The sequence below is a fragment of the Aureococcus anophagefferens genome (genome assembly GCF_000186865.1).
Source record: "Aureococcus anophagefferens unplaced genomic scaffold AURANscaffold_21, whole genome shotgun sequence".
NCBI classification, from domain to species: domain Eukaryota; class Pelagophyceae; order Pelagomonadales; family Pelagomonadaceae; genus Aureococcus; species Aureococcus anophagefferens.
Window position 1 is genome coordinate 154,020 of NW_008705581.1, and position 14,001 is coordinate 168,020.

Below are 14,001 nucleotides of genomic sequence, written 5' to 3' on the forward strand. Positions count from 1 at the left end.
TCGCACGCGCGGAACGCGGAGCACCCGACGACGAGGACGTCCGCGTCGCAAACGTCGACGGCCCGCGCCCAGGCCGCGATGCAGGCCGGCGTCACGGCCGTCGTCTGCGCGTCGACCTCCAGGCCCATGGTCGCCCGCGCGCGCACGGCGACGCCCGCCTCGGCCTCGAGCGTCCGAGCGTTCGCCGCGGAGAGCGCCTCGACGTAGGGCGTGAGCAGCGCCACGCGTCGCGCGCCCAGCGCTCGCAGCGCGGCCACCTGCGCCCGCGCCATGTCCGTCGTCGCCGCCGCCGGGCACGCGCGCCGGAGCTCCGCGTCGACGCGGTCCTGGCCGAGCGTGAACGCCATCGACGTGCAGGCGAGCCCCACGGCCGTGCAGCGCTCCGGCGGCCGCAGCACGGCGGCCGCGGCGCCCAGGGACCCGGCGGCGCGCTCGAAGGTGTCCGCGGCGATGGCGTCGCTGTCCATGCGCAGCTTCTGGAGGCGCAGCTCGACGCCCGGGACGCCCTCGATGAGCTTCGGCCCCTCGCGGTCGAGGACGAAGTCCGTCGGTATCTGGATGCAGCCCAGCACGGCGCGCGGCGGCGCGCCGAAGGCCACGGGCGGCAGGCTCGCGAAGGCGCGTCGGACGGCGGCCCCGGGGCTGCCCGCGGCCATCATCGCGCAACTTGCAGAGGCAAGGCCGCGGCACCGTGGGATGATGCCGCAAGGCATGGACTAGCACGAGACTAGCCGCTCGTGATGATCATCGGTGCAGCGCTTCGAGGCCGCGGCATGAGCCGCTTGCTCGTCCTCGCGTGTCTCGCGCGCGCCGCGGCGCTCGAGGCGCTGCACCGGCTCGTCGACGCGCACGCGCCGACGCCGCGGCGCTGCCGCGTGGCGACGATCGACGGCCGCCGCGGCCTCGTCGCCGTCGGCGACGCCGCGCCCGGCGACGTGCTCCTCGAGGTGCCTTTCTCCTGCTGCGTCGTCGAGCGGGACGCCGCGGCAGACGGCTCGCACTGGGCGTCGCGGCTCGCGTCGCGCCTCGTCGACCTCGGCGCCGACGATCCGTACGCGGCGTCGCTGCCCGCGGAGCCGCCGCTCGCGCTGCACCGCTGGGACTCGGGCGCCGCGCTCGCGCTCCTGGGCAACGCGACGCTCGAGGCCGAGGCCGACGGCATCTACTTCTGGCGCGACGACCAGTGGGCCGCCCACGAGGCGCGCGGCGGCGGCGGCGACCGCGACGCCTACCTCCGCCTGCTCGACCTCGTCTGCTCGCGGACGCTCCGCTGCGGCGACGAGCTCGTCGCGGCGCCGCTCCTCGACATGGCGAACCACCGCGCCGAGGACGAGGGCGGCGGGACCTACGGCTGCACGGGGGCGTCCATCGCGCTGCGCGCGGGCCCGCGGGGCAGGAAAAGAGTGCGAAATTCCCAACTTCAAAGGTTCCTCTCTCGGCCGTTTTCCACTCGTTCTGGCTGATTTTTGGACGAGCGATCATCTCTCGGAACGGTCTCGAAGCGTGGATGCTTTTTCCGGAACGCGCGCGCGCGGAACACTCACGTTGAAGCGACGTTGAATCTCTCTTGTCCTGCCCAGGCGGGCCCGCGGGGCGCGCGCGACGGCGACGAGCTCTTCCTGGACTACGGGCGGCGCGCGAACGACCACTGGCTCCTGTTCTACGGCTTCTGCCCGGAGCACAACCGCGACGACGCGGTCACCCTCGACGGCGCGTCGCTGTCCTGGCGCGACGCGCCGCTCGCGCCGGACGACGGCCGGCGGCCGGCCGCGGACGCCGCGCTCGCCGCGCTCGGAGACGCGGCCGCCGGCGGCGGCGGCGAGCAGGCGGCCCTCGCGGCGACGTACCGCGATTCGAAGCGGAGGCTGCTGCGCGCGCTCACGGGCGCGCCGCCGGCGGACGCGGCCGCGTCCGCGTTCCTGGCGTAACCTCGCGTCAATTACCCCCCGCGCTAGAAGACGATCTCGCGGCACTGCTCGGCGATGGCGACGTTGTAGGTGGGCTTGAGGAGGTTGCCGTAGGGCATCTCGTAGTCGTAGGCGCCCGGGCCCGGCGCCTCGTCCGCCTCCGTGCCCGGCGCGAAGCCGCCGGCGCCGAAGCGCGGCGCGGACGAGAGCATGAGGTTCTTGCGGCCCGGCTTGCCCGGCTTGATCGTCGTCGGCATGGAGTAGGCGCCCGGGCCGATCTTCTGGGACGTCATCGACGCGGCCTCGGTGAAGCGCGCGACGGGGCCGGAGCCGAGCTTGGCGACGCCGCGCGCCGCGCGCCACTCGGTCTTGAGCTCGTAGGCGCCCGGCGGCGGCACGGCGTCGCGCGCGGGCCGCGTGTCCGCGAGCGACGTCCGCGACGTGTCCGACGCGAAGTAGGAGCTCGGCTTCACGGACCCGACGCCGCGCGTCGGTTTCGGCCGCGGCTTGTTGCGGTACGTCGACAGCGCGGGCCCCGTCACCCGGGCCCCTCTGCCCGGCGTCCGCCCCGGCGTCGACAGCGACGGCGTCCGCAGCGTCGACTGGGACGCCGTGCCGGCGAACTCGTCGTCGTACTCGCCGGGCCCGGGCATGGCCAGGCGCGTCGCCTCGCCGGGCTGGCTCGCGAAGCGGCGAGTGGACGTCCCGAAGGCGCCCGTGCGGCTCGTGAGGCGCTTGCCCACGTCCTCGGCGAGGCCCGGGTGGTCGTAGGACCCCGGGCCGATGGACGCGCCCGCCGCCGTCGCCGACCGGCCGCCCAAGCCCCGGCCGTCGAAGCGCGTCGACGTCGAGTCGAAGGCGATGCCGCCGCCGCGCGGCGGCGGCGCGCCCGGCGCGCGGCCGCCGTGCTTGGGGCCGAGGTGCCGCGCGCGCGCGCGCTGGCGCTTGTCCCAGGTCGACTCCGTGCCCAGGTACTGGCCCGGCCCCGGCGCGGCCTTGGACGCGGACATGGTCCGGAGCTCGTCCTCGAAGCCTGCGTGGAACTCGAATCTTCAACCCGACTTCAATGTGCGCGTCATCGAACGAGTTGGACCAGACTCTTTCGCTTTGCTTCGAGGACTCGACGAGAGCCATCGATCCGTCCAAAAATCAGCCGAATCGACTTCGATTTGATCGAGATAGGGGTTGATTTCCACACGGGTCCTCGCGCGGCGCGTTGGACCCGAACGTCGACGGCAGCTGCGCGATGGACCGGCGGAACGCGGGGATGGGCCGGTAGTAGGTGCCCGGCCCGGGCGTCGCGTCGGCCTGGAGCTTGTCGCCGACGTCGATGCGCGTGCGGCCCACCTGGGCAGGACAAGAGTGCGAAATTCCCAACTTCAAAGGCTCCTTTCTCGGCCGTTCTCCACTCGTTTCGGCTGATTTTTGGACGAGCGATCATCTCTCGGAACGGCCTCGAAGCGTGGATGCTTTTTCCAGAGCGCGCGCGCGCGGAACACTCACGTTGAAGCGACGTTTAATCACCCTTGTCCTGCCCCGCGGCCCACGGCGGACGAGAAGACGGCGGATTTCCGCGGCGCGCCGTCGCGCGTCGGCGCGCCGCCGGACGTGTCCGCGCCGACGGCGCGCGGGTCGGGCTTCGACGGCGCGAGCTGGCCCGGCCGCGGCGCGTGGTAGGCCTGCTCCTGGCCGAGGTAGCCGGCCTCCGCGGGCCGCGCGTCGAAGGTGCTGTGGCCGCCCGTCTTCGCGAAGTCGACGACTCTCCCCATGGGCTTTGTCACCGAAACGTTGGGCCGGTAGTCCGCGGGGCCCGCGCTGTCCTCGTGGGTCATGCCGCCGTAGCCATGATTCACCATGCGCTGCAAGACCAGCTCGCCGTCGGGCCCCTCCTCGTAGCCGAAGCACTGTTTGCGGGTGGGGATCGACGGCGCCGTCGGCACGCGCTCCCAGCGGACCGCGGGCTCCTCGGGCGCTCCCAGCGCTTCCACGCCCGGCGCGCGGTGGCTCACGCGGCCGAAGCCCGACGCCTGCTGGAGGTAGGCGCCGGGCCCGGGCGTCGCGGCGCTCGCCGCGGGCGCGGGCGCTTTCAGCCGCTGCGTGCCGGACCGGAACGGCGCGGAGATCTTGCGCCGGTCCACGACGATGGACCCCTTGATCTCGTAGGCGCCGGGCGCCGGGTTCTTGCGCACGGAGCTCGCCGGGTCCTCGAAGGCGCGCTCGCTCTTGCCGAAGCCGGCGACGGCGGGCTTCGACTTCTTGATGGCGTGGTAGTCGCCGTTGTTGTAGGACCCGGGGCCCAGCAGCTCCGTCACGGAGCTCCGCTGGCCGCTCGGGTCGAAGAACCGGTCCGTCTTCTGCACCGCGAACATCTTGGCGGCTAGCGGCGGCGCGGCGCCGGCGCCGACGAGCAGCCCCGAGCTAGCGCAGCCCAGGTGCCGAAACAGCAGAGAGATACTTGAGGGCGGCGCGGGCTGGGCGAGGCAAACCTTTTGATCGCTGTGGCGAGTAGCCGCTCGCAGCCGCTCAGCAGACGAGTTTGACGGCCACAGCGCTCGTCGCCGCCCGATCGTCGCGCCCCCGCGTTCGCGACCGCACCGCGCCGCCGCCTCGCCTCGCGCGCGCGCCGCCGCCTACCGCCGCCCGCCGCCGCGACCCGTGCGCGGTCCGGCGACCGAGACCATGGCCGACGTCGCCATGCCCGGCGCGTCCAGCGAGGTGCGCGAGGTGACGCGCATCGAGCGCATCGGCGCCCACAGCCACATCCGCGGCCTGGGCCTCGACGACTGCCTCGAGCCGCGCCAGGTGAGCCAGGGCATGGTCGGGCAGCACGGCGCGCGGAAGGCCGCCGGCGTCGTGTACAAGATGATCAACGAGGGCAAGATCGCCGGCCGCGCGATCCTCCTCGCGGGCCGCCCGGGCACGGGCAAGACGGCCATCGCCATGGGTCTGGCGCAGGCCCTGGGCGAGGACACGCCCTTCACGTCCATGGCCGGCAGCGAGATCTTCTCCCTCGAGATGTCGAAGACCGAGGCGTTGACGCAGGCGTTCCGCCGGTCCATCGGCGTGCGCATCATGGAGGAGACGGACATCATCGAGGGCGAGGTCGTCGAGATCCAGACGGACCAGCCCAACGCCGGCGAGGCGACCGCCCAGAAGACGGGCCGCGTCACTTTGTGTACCACCGAGATGGAGACGGTCTACGACCTCGGCGCGCGCATGATCGAGGCCATGCAGAAAGAGAAGGTCACGGCCGGCGACGTCATCTCCATCGACCGCGCGTCCCACAAGGTCACGAAGCTCGGCCGGTCCTTCACGCGGTCGCGCGACTACGACGCCATGGGCCCCAGCGTCCGCTTCGTGCAGTGCCCCGAGGGCGAGCTCCAGAAGCGCAAGGAGGTCGTCCACACGGTCTCGCTCCACGAGATCGACGTCATCAACTCGCGGGCCCAGGGCTTCCTGGCCCTCTTCGCCGGCGACACGGGCGAGATCCAGGGCAGGAAAAGAGAGCGAAATTCCCAACTTCAAAGGCTCCTATCTCGGCCGTTTTCAACTCGTTTCGGCTGATTTTTGGACGAGCGATCATCTCTCGGAACGGTCTCGAAGCGTGCATGATTTTCCGGAACGCGCGCGCGCCGAACACTCACGTTGAAGCGACGTTGAATCACTATTTCCCTGCCCAGGCGAGATCAAGGCCGAGGTCCGCGAGCAGATCGACGCCAAGGTCGCCGAGTGGCGCGAGGAGGGCAAGGCGACGATCGTGCCCGGCGTCCTCTTCATCGACGAGGTCCACATGCTCGACATCGAGTGCTTCTCCTGGCTGAACCGGGCCCTGGAGTCGGACCTGGCGCCCGTGCTCATGGTCGCCACGAACCGCGGCATCGCGAAGATCCGCGGCACGCAGTACAAGTCGCCCCACGGCATCCCCATCGACCTGCTGGACCGCCTCATGATCATCTCCACGACGCCTTATAGTGATGCGGAGCTCAAGAAGATCCTGACCATCCGCTGCGAGGAGGAGGACGTCGAGATGGAGGACGACGCGCTCGACCTGCTGACGCGCATCGGCGCGGAGACGTCGATGCGCTACGCGATCCAGATGATCATCACGGCGTCCCTGGTCGCCTACAAGCGCAAGGCCGCCCTCGTCGAGATCGAGGACATCAAGAAGGTCTACTCGCTCTTCGTCGACCTGAAGCGGTCGACGCAGTTCCTCATGGAGTACCAGTCCGAGTTCATGTTCAACGAGATCGCCGACGACTCCGAGGACGAGGAGAGCGACGACGACGACGACGACGACGACGAGGAGCTCGCCGACGCCGACGCCTAGGCCCGCGGGGCCCCTCCCGCCGCGCGGCGCGGCGCGGCGACGACCTAACATTGCCACTCGACTTCTTACGACGTGAGCCGCGCCTTGCGCACGCGCGGCGGCGACGTCCGCGCCGCGGTCATGCGCCGCCGCACCTCGCGGAGGTTCCGCGCCGCGAGGTCGTCGCCCCGCGCCGCCGCGAGCCCGAAGAGCCGCGCGGCCTCGCCGAGGTCCTCGGCGACGCCCGCGCCGGAGACGTAGGCCAAAGCCAGGTTGTTCTGGGCCTATGACGGTAATCTCATTGTGTTCCCACCCCGAATCTCGCGAACATCGTCGCGGCCGCGGGACGCCGCTCCGCGCCTTCGCGTCGCCGCGCGCCGCCGCGAGCGCGTAGAGCCGCGCGGCCTCGGCCGCGTCTCGCCGCACGCCGCGGCCCTCGGCGTGGAGGACGCCGAGGTTCAGCGTCGCGCGCGCGTGGCCGCCGTCGGCCGCCTTGCGGTACCACCCCGCCGCGGCCGCCGCGTCGCGCGGCACGCCGCGGCCGCCCTCGCACGCGATGCCGAGGTCGACCATGGCGCCGAGGTGGCCCAGCGCCGCCGCGCGCTCGTAGTAGGACGCCGCGCGGGAAAGGTCGACGCGCAGGCCCATCTTCCCGTCGCGGTAGTAGAGCCCCAGTTGCGTCATCGCGGCCGTGTCGCCGCGCTCCACGTTCTTGCGCATGAGATCGATCGTCTCCGCGTCGTCGAAGGGGACGACGTGGCGGCAGAGCGGGCAGCGCACCTCGCCCGTCGTCGCCTGCTGGTAGGCCGCGTACTTCCAGCCGCACGTCGTGCAGATGAGCTTCGAGCAGCACGAGAGGAACGAGTTCTCCTTCAGCGGCCGCTGTTCCAGGCATATCGGGCACGGCTCGCGCCTACCGAGTTTGCATCGGTTTCCCGGTCAAACTCTCGAAAATCGTCACGGTCGCAGGACGCTGGCTCGCGCTCGAAGGGCTCGTCCTCCTGGATTAGGACGGGGTTCGGCGGGTCCCGCGGCGGCGGCGCCTGCGTCGGCGGCGGCGCCGGCGGCGGCGCCGGCCGGCGGCGCGGCGCGGCGGAGCAGGCCGGCGCGTGCCGCTTGCGGTCCGCGACCTGGCAGCTGCGCGCGCAGTAGTAGACGTCGCCGCAGCGGCACTTGAGCCGGCACGCCTTGCCGCAGGCCGCGCAGGTGCGCACGCTCATCGTGGGGATGGGCAGCCCATTGCGCATGCAAGCTCGGGGATGTGGTAATATTGAAGGCACGGTTCCGCGCGGCCAAAGGAGAATTAGCGAGGGGCGCCCGGGCGCCTTCCAGGTGAGGAGAATTAGCGAGGGGCGCCCGGGCGCCTACCAGGTGAGCAGGCCGGAGTCGTCGTCGCCGCCGTCGCCGTCGTCCGCCGCGGCGACGCCGGCGTTGGGCGCGTCCCAGAAGTCGTCCTCGTCCTCGTCGTCGCGCCACGCGAAGAGGTCGTCCTCGACGAAGCCCTCGCCGGCGAAGCTCGGCGAGACGACGTCGCTCAGGTCGACCTGCTCCGCCTTGGCCCAGAGCGCGTCGATGTCGTAGAACTCGCGGCTCGCGGGCGTCATGACGTTGACGATGACGTCGCCGAAGTCCAAACACGTCCAGCCGCCGTCCGCGCCGCCCTCGACGTGGCTCGGTTCGCGGCCGAAGAGGTCCCGGGCGTCGTCGGAGATCGCCGCGGCGATGGCGTCGTTCTGGGGCCGCGACCGGCCGTCGGCGACGACGACGAAGCTCGCGATGTCCGTGAGCGGAGCCGTATGGAACGCGACGGTCCGCGACGCCTTGCGGCCGTCGGCGGCGGCGGCGACGCACTTGACGAAGGGCAGCAGCGGGTCGTCCTCGGACACCGTGCCGGCCTCGGACGTGGGAACGATCGGCGCGTCGATGAGGCCGCGCATGAGTTCGCTGCGCTTCTTGCCCTGGCGCACGCGGCCCTCGCCCTTGGGCCGGTCGTTGCGCTTCATCGCCTCCTTCTTCATGGCCGCGAGGGCGACGCCCGGGCGGAGCGGCGCACGCGGCGCCCAGGCCGCGGCGCAGGCCACGAAGGCGAGGAGGACCTGGGGATGGCCATAGCTCCTTCGCCGCTTCTGGATGGACTGCAACGTTGAAGCCTGCGCGACGCGTGCGGACGCCTCCGGGACGCGTCGGCGCCGCGACCCCGTGGTCTCGTCTTTTTCTCCTCAGGTCGCGCCGTCCGAACGTGCTCGGCCACGCCGGCAGGATTCGCCGCGGCCGCGCGCGCCGCGACGAACCGACCGCGCCGCGAAATACCGGCGGACGGAGTCCCGCGACAGCTCCCCGCCGCGCCCTCGCGAGTGCCGCCCCCCGAAGAACCACCCAGCCGCTCCTTACAGCCCCCCTGCCTCCTCGAGCATGGCCGCGAGCGAGCCGTCGCGCGCGGCCGCGGCGAGGCCCGGCGTGCCGCGGAAGAGGCCGCCGATGGACTTGCCGCCGACGAAGACGTGGGGCAGGGACATCTCGCCCGTGAGCGCGTAGAGCTCGTGCCGCTTCGCCGGGTCCGCGACGAGGCCCGGCAGCCATTCCGCGCCCAATGACACGACCTTGACGCCGCGCGCGCCGTGCTCCTCGAGCAACTGGAGCGCACTGCCGAGGCCCAGGGAGAAGTCCATGGTGTAGATGACGACGCTGTGCTCCGCCGTCTCCCGCTTGATCGACGACCGCACGGCCGCCTTGTCGTAGTCGCCGGCCCACACGGGCGACAGCGCCTCGGCGACGGGCTTCGTGAGGGGCGCGAGGGCGCCCGTGAGGCGGTGGGCGACCGGGGCGAGGGAAACGACGCCGCTGCAAGACGCCGCCGCGGCGAGCGCGGCGAGCACGCGCGAGAATCGCATCTTTTTGTCGATGGCCACGCGGGTGCCTCAACGCAGTGTTGCACAAAAACGTCATCCGTCAGTTGGTTGATGCGTTGTTGCCTTTTTTAACACGCCGCGGCGACGCTGGCGCTCGTCGTCGGCGCACATCTCATCCGACCTCGTCCGACGAGTGGGGACGGGAGTCTCGGCGCTCCATCGTACCCTCATGGTCGCGGACGTCGACCGTCGCGTCCGTACGCGCGAACGTCAGTGAGTCGGAGTCCACTGTGACTGTCCAGGCAGACCGCGAGTCCTCGCTCGAGTCCACACAGAAACCCCGGCGCCCCCCCCCCCCCCGACAAGGGCGACCTACCGCTCTCGCTCTTAGTCAGCCGCGAGGCTCGCCGCGTGCGCGCGTCCCGGGGGGACTCGACCGCCGCGGCGGCGCTTGGCCGGCGGCCCCCGCGCGGGGGGCCGGCCGCCGTCGTCGCGGCGCGCGCGCTAGATGGCGGCGCGCGCGCCCTCGTCGGAGGACGTGGACGAGATGCGGCGGGGCGCGCAGCGCTCGGCCGCGTCCGCGCCGCGGGGTTGGTGGCGCACCTCGATCGTCGCGTCGCCGGCGAGGCCGCGGTCGCGCGCGCAGGAGAGCAGGGGCAGCTTGGCGCCGCCGTGGAAGAGCGCGAGCTCCGTCTCGCGGAGCGCGTTGTGCTTGGCGTAGTGGCGCCGGAGGTTGCCGAACGTGTCGACGTCGCGCATGACCGTCGGGTAGCGGTGGCCGCGCGCGACCGCGACGCCCCCGCCCGGCGGCTCGAGGTCCGCCGCGGCGACGACGACGAGGGCGACGTCCTTGGCCGGGCCGCCGCAGGCCGCGCTGGGCCACTGGCTCGGCGACGACGCCTCCAGATCGTCGTCGCCGGGCGACGACGACCGCGGCGTCCGCGGCGGCCGCGGCGGCGACCAGCGCTCGGAGTCGGAGGAGTCGGGCGGGCGGGCGGCCCGGCCCCGGGGCGCCGCGGGCGACCGGCCGAAGATGGGCCGGAGGTCGCACGTCGCCGCGGGCGCGCCGAAGACGGCCGCGCCGTCCGCGTCCTGCGACGCGGCCGCGGCGCGGAGCCAGGCGGACTCGGGCCGCGCCCAGGACGGCACGAGGTGGCGCTTGTGGTCCGGCAGCAGGGGCAGGCAGTGGAGCGGCTCGTCCTCGTCGTCGTACTCGCTCATCGGGTACGTCGGCGAGGACGCCGGGCGCTCGACGTCGGCGGACGCGACGCTGTCGAGCGACTCGGCGGACCGCCGGCGGCTCCGCGGCGTCGGCTCCGGCGCCGTCTCCGCCGTCGCGTCGCGGGGCCGCTTTTTGGACGGCCGGCCCGCGGCGGTTGGCGCGGCGGTTGGCGGCGCCGGCGCCGCGCAGAGCACCTCGAGGAGCGGCGGCTGGGCGGCGGCGCCGCGGCGGCCGACGACGGACGCCAGGGTCCGCGTCGACGCCAGCGGCCGGCCCTTCCACTGCAGGCGCACGTCCGCGTCCTCGACGACGCGGTAGCGGCCCCGGATCCAGGCCGCGAGGTCGCCGACGTTGTGCAACGACGCCGGTATGAGCACCTCGCGGCTGCGCAGGCGCGACGCGACGGCGGAGGAATGCGTCGATGCGAACCGGAGCAGGATGCGCGTGCTCGTAGGGGCAAAATTGGCCGCCATCGTTTGGCTGATCGTCGAGAGGTCGAACTCTAAACGACAAAGTCGTTGGTTGAGGTGCACCTTAAAACGCCGCCGGGGCGTTTGAGGCGTGTGCCGGTGCCCCGAGGTAGATCTAGGTTTGCTCCTGTGTGCGAGGCTTGATCGTGACACATGCGTTGGTGTCTGCGCTCGGCGATACGTGAAGCTGGGCATCTCAAGCAAAAAAGCGCGGGGAAACTGCGGCGCGCGAGCAGGCGCGCGTCGAGTTAAGTTTGATTACCCCGGCCCGCCGGGCCAGCCGCTGCGACACTGTCAAATCAGGACCTCACAGGTTACACCGCCGGCAGCGGGTCCCGCGCGTCGCCCGCGGGGACGAAGCCGGCGTCCTCCTCGACGAGCAGCTCCGCGTCGGGCCAGCGCGTCCGCAGGATCGACAGGAGCTTCGGCCCGGACGCGCGGTCGACGCGCCGCCGCGCCGCGGGCGGGAGGTCGTCGAAGCGGCGCCAGATCGTGTGGTTGCCGGCGCGCGCCGCGCCGCAGAACTTGCACGCGTCCGAACCCGCCGCGTTCTCCCCGAAGCAAAAGGTCCGGAAGCGGTCCTTGTAGCACGCCGCGCAGCGCCACTTCTCGTCCGGGTCCGCGTCGCCGAGCTCGAAGAGCGGCGGCGGCGGCGCGTCGGCGGGCCGCGCGGGCGATTGGGCGTCGTCGGCGACGTGCGCCGCGGTCGCGAGCGCGAGCTCGTAGCGGTGCTTTCGCCAGGCCCGCGGCGCCGCGGCCTTGTCCGCCGGGTGCGCCTGGACGACGGACTCAATCTCGCCGACGACGAGGCGGTAGCGCGTCGGCCGCCAGGTGCCGGGGGTTTTGGGCGCGGGCTCGAGCGACGCGGGCGCGAGCCGGAGCCTGCGGAGCGCGCGGTTCGGCGGGAGGCCGTTCCAGTGCCAGAGGTCCACGGCCCCGCCGTCGGCCGCCGCAAACCAGAGCGTCGTGAAGTGGGACCCTGCGCCGCGCGCGTGGGAACGCGCGACGCGCGAAAAAAGAGGCGCCGCGCCGCGCCGCCGTGCACGATCCACGCGCGGCCCGCCGGGCTCTTGAGCTCGTCGGCGACGGGCACGCCGCTCTCGACCTCGTCGGCGCTGAGGAGCCCTACGGGCGACGCGCCGCGCCAGTCGGCCTTGGCCGCGTCGCCGCCGCCGTAGGCGCCGACGTCGCCGCGGGCCACGCCGAAGAGCAGGAGGTTCAGCAGCTCCGTCGTGCACAGGTGGAAGGGCCCGTAAATTAAGGGCCCGCCGCCGCCGTCGACGGCCGCGTCGGCGAGGCACCGCGCGGCGCCGCGGCTCAGCACGCAGGAGTAGACGAGCAGCGCGACGCCGCCCCGGGCCTCGAAGGCGGCGCCGACGCGCGCTTCGACGGCGCCGACGTCCGCGGCGACGACGTCGTGCGTGACGGCGCCGCCGACGTCGCCGGCCCACCGCGCGACCTTGGCGTCGCCGTCTATCCCGCAGACCGCGACCATGGCCGCCGCCGCCCGCCGCAGCGCCGACGCGCCGTCGGCGAGGCCGTAGGTCGCCGCGAGCGCGTGCGCCGCGGCGAGCACGCCGCAGGGGCCGTTGCCGTGCTGGCGGACGACGAGCTGGCCCCGCTCGAACTCGGCCTCCAAACCCTGGTCGAGCCACGCGGCCGGGAACGCGCCGCCGGCCCCGACGAGCGCCGCCGTCGCCGCGGCGTGCTCGTCGTCGCCGGCGGCCGGCGGCGCCGGCGGCGCCGGCGGCGCGCCGCCGCCGTCGAAGAAGATGCTCACGGCGATCTCCATGTTGCCGCCGGCCATCTCCAAATACATGGCCGCGGCCTGCTCGTCGGCGCCGGTCATCGCGGCAAAGTCGGCGGCCGACATGGTCGTTATGTTATGTCGGCGCGGTTCGCTTGCCACAGACGACGGACACAGACGCCGGACAAGGGCCGCGCAGACGCCGGACACAGACGGCGGCCCGGCGGACGAGGTCGGAGCGCGGCGCGGCGCGGCTTGCCACAGCTCGCCAAGACAAGCACGACCTCAACAAGCAGTGCTCGACGCGCGATGCTCCGCCTGCTCGCGCTCGCTGCGACAAGCGTAGCACTCAAGGTCCCCGTCTCCGTCAAGGACGTGGCCAACGGCATCCGCGATGGCCTCCAGTCGGGGCTCAAAAGCCGAAACAGTCGCCTCTCCGTCGAGCTGCCGCCCGGCGCGCCGCTGGCGCTCCAGGGCGACGAGCCCGACGACTTCTCCTGGTTCGGGAAGCAAGAAACAGAAAAGGCCAAAGTGATCAAAGGGGACCGGGCCCTCGCGGACTTCGCGGCGCTGCTCTTCCCCTCGGACTTTGCCGTCGCGGCCGTCTACGCGGCGCCCGAAGCGGCCAAGGCCGCCGCGGCGAGCAAGAAGAGCGCGGCGCGGTGCACCGTCGCCGCGCTGCCCGTCGACGGCGCCGCCGGGCAAGAAGAAGAAGAAGAAGAAGAAGAGCCGCGCCGCGCCCGCGAAGGGCTTCGGCGCCGCGCCCGCGCCCGCGGAGGCGCCGCCGCCGTGGTGCCCCGCGCTGGGCCTCCGGGACCGGTGCGACGTCGTCCTCGTCGTCGGCCGCCTCGACGAGGCCGCCGCCGCCGCCGTCGACGCCGTCGCGGACGACCTCGGCGACGAGGTCGCGATGGTCCTGCTGAACTCGCGCGTCGACGGCCTCGCCGCGCGGCCCGGCGCCGTCGCCGGCGCCTGCGGGGCCTTCGCGCCGGCCTTCGCGCTGTCACCGCCGCCGGAGCCGGCGGGCGGCGGCGGCGGCGACCTCGTCGCGTCCTACGAGCACCCGGGGCCCTGGGCCATCGGCAAGCCGAAGCTCCTCGGCGGCTGCGACGTGCTCTGGCGTGGTGATGACGTGCCAACAGCTGCAGACACAGACACAGCCCTCGCGGCCGTCGACGACCCGCTCGCGGCGGCGAAGCAGCTCTTCGGCCGGTAAGCGCGGGGAGTCTTGTACACACGGCGCGCCTAGGCGCGCTTCGGCGCGGCCTCGCGCGGCGGCGGCGCGGCCGCGGCCGCGAGGATGGTCTTGGCCTTGAGGAGCTCGGTCTCCGCGGCCTGGAGCGCGTCGCCGTCGCCGTCGACGTCGGACCAGGAGTCGGAGTCGGCGTCCTCGGCCTCGAGGACGACGGCGCCGCCGTCGCTGCCGGAGACCGGCGCGGCGAACATGGACGCGTACCAGCTCTCGAACGCGCCGCCGTCGCCCGATTCGCCCGCGGCGCC

At 73.0% G+C, this 14,001-nt stretch overlaps 3 protein-coding genes across 3 annotated transcripts in view; 1 reads left to right on the forward strand and 2 right to left on the reverse strand.

Moving 5' to 3' along the window:
* Positions 1–4,586: 4,586 nt before the first annotated feature.
* Positions 4,587–6,234, forward strand: AURANDRAFT_30550 (hypothetical protein; the record flags this gene model as incomplete). The annotated part of the gene is made up of 2 exons (XM_009041417.1): positions 4,587–5,460; positions 5,588–6,234. The coding sequence occupies 2 exons, from the start codon at positions 4,587–4,589 to the stop codon at positions 6,232–6,234; spliced, it is 1,521 nt and encodes a 506-aa protein (XP_009039665.1).
* A 3,332-nt stretch (positions 6,235–9,566) lies between these two features.
* On the reverse strand, positions 9,567–10,757 carry AURANDRAFT_66266 (hypothetical protein; the record flags this gene model as incomplete). Its single annotated transcript, XM_009041523.1, has 1 exon — positions 9,567–10,757. The coding sequence occupies one exon, from the start codon at positions 10,755–10,757 to the stop codon at positions 9,567–9,569; it is 1,191 nt and encodes a 396-aa protein (XP_009039771.1).
* Positions 10,758–11,068: 311 nt separating this feature from the next.
* AURANDRAFT_66267 (hypothetical protein) overlaps positions 11,069–14,001 on the reverse strand; it is a gene marked incomplete at both ends in the record, with an annotated part of 6,820 nt that continues 3,887 nt past the window's right edge. The window contains 3 exons of the mRNA XM_009041522.1: positions 11,069–11,636; positions 11,807–12,582; positions 13,328–13,473. Of these exons, the coding sequence (XP_009039770.1) occupies positions 11,069–11,636; positions 11,807–12,582; positions 13,328–13,473 (1,490 nt within the window). The remainder of the gene's footprint in view (positions 11,637–11,806; positions 12,583–13,327; positions 13,474–14,001) is intronic.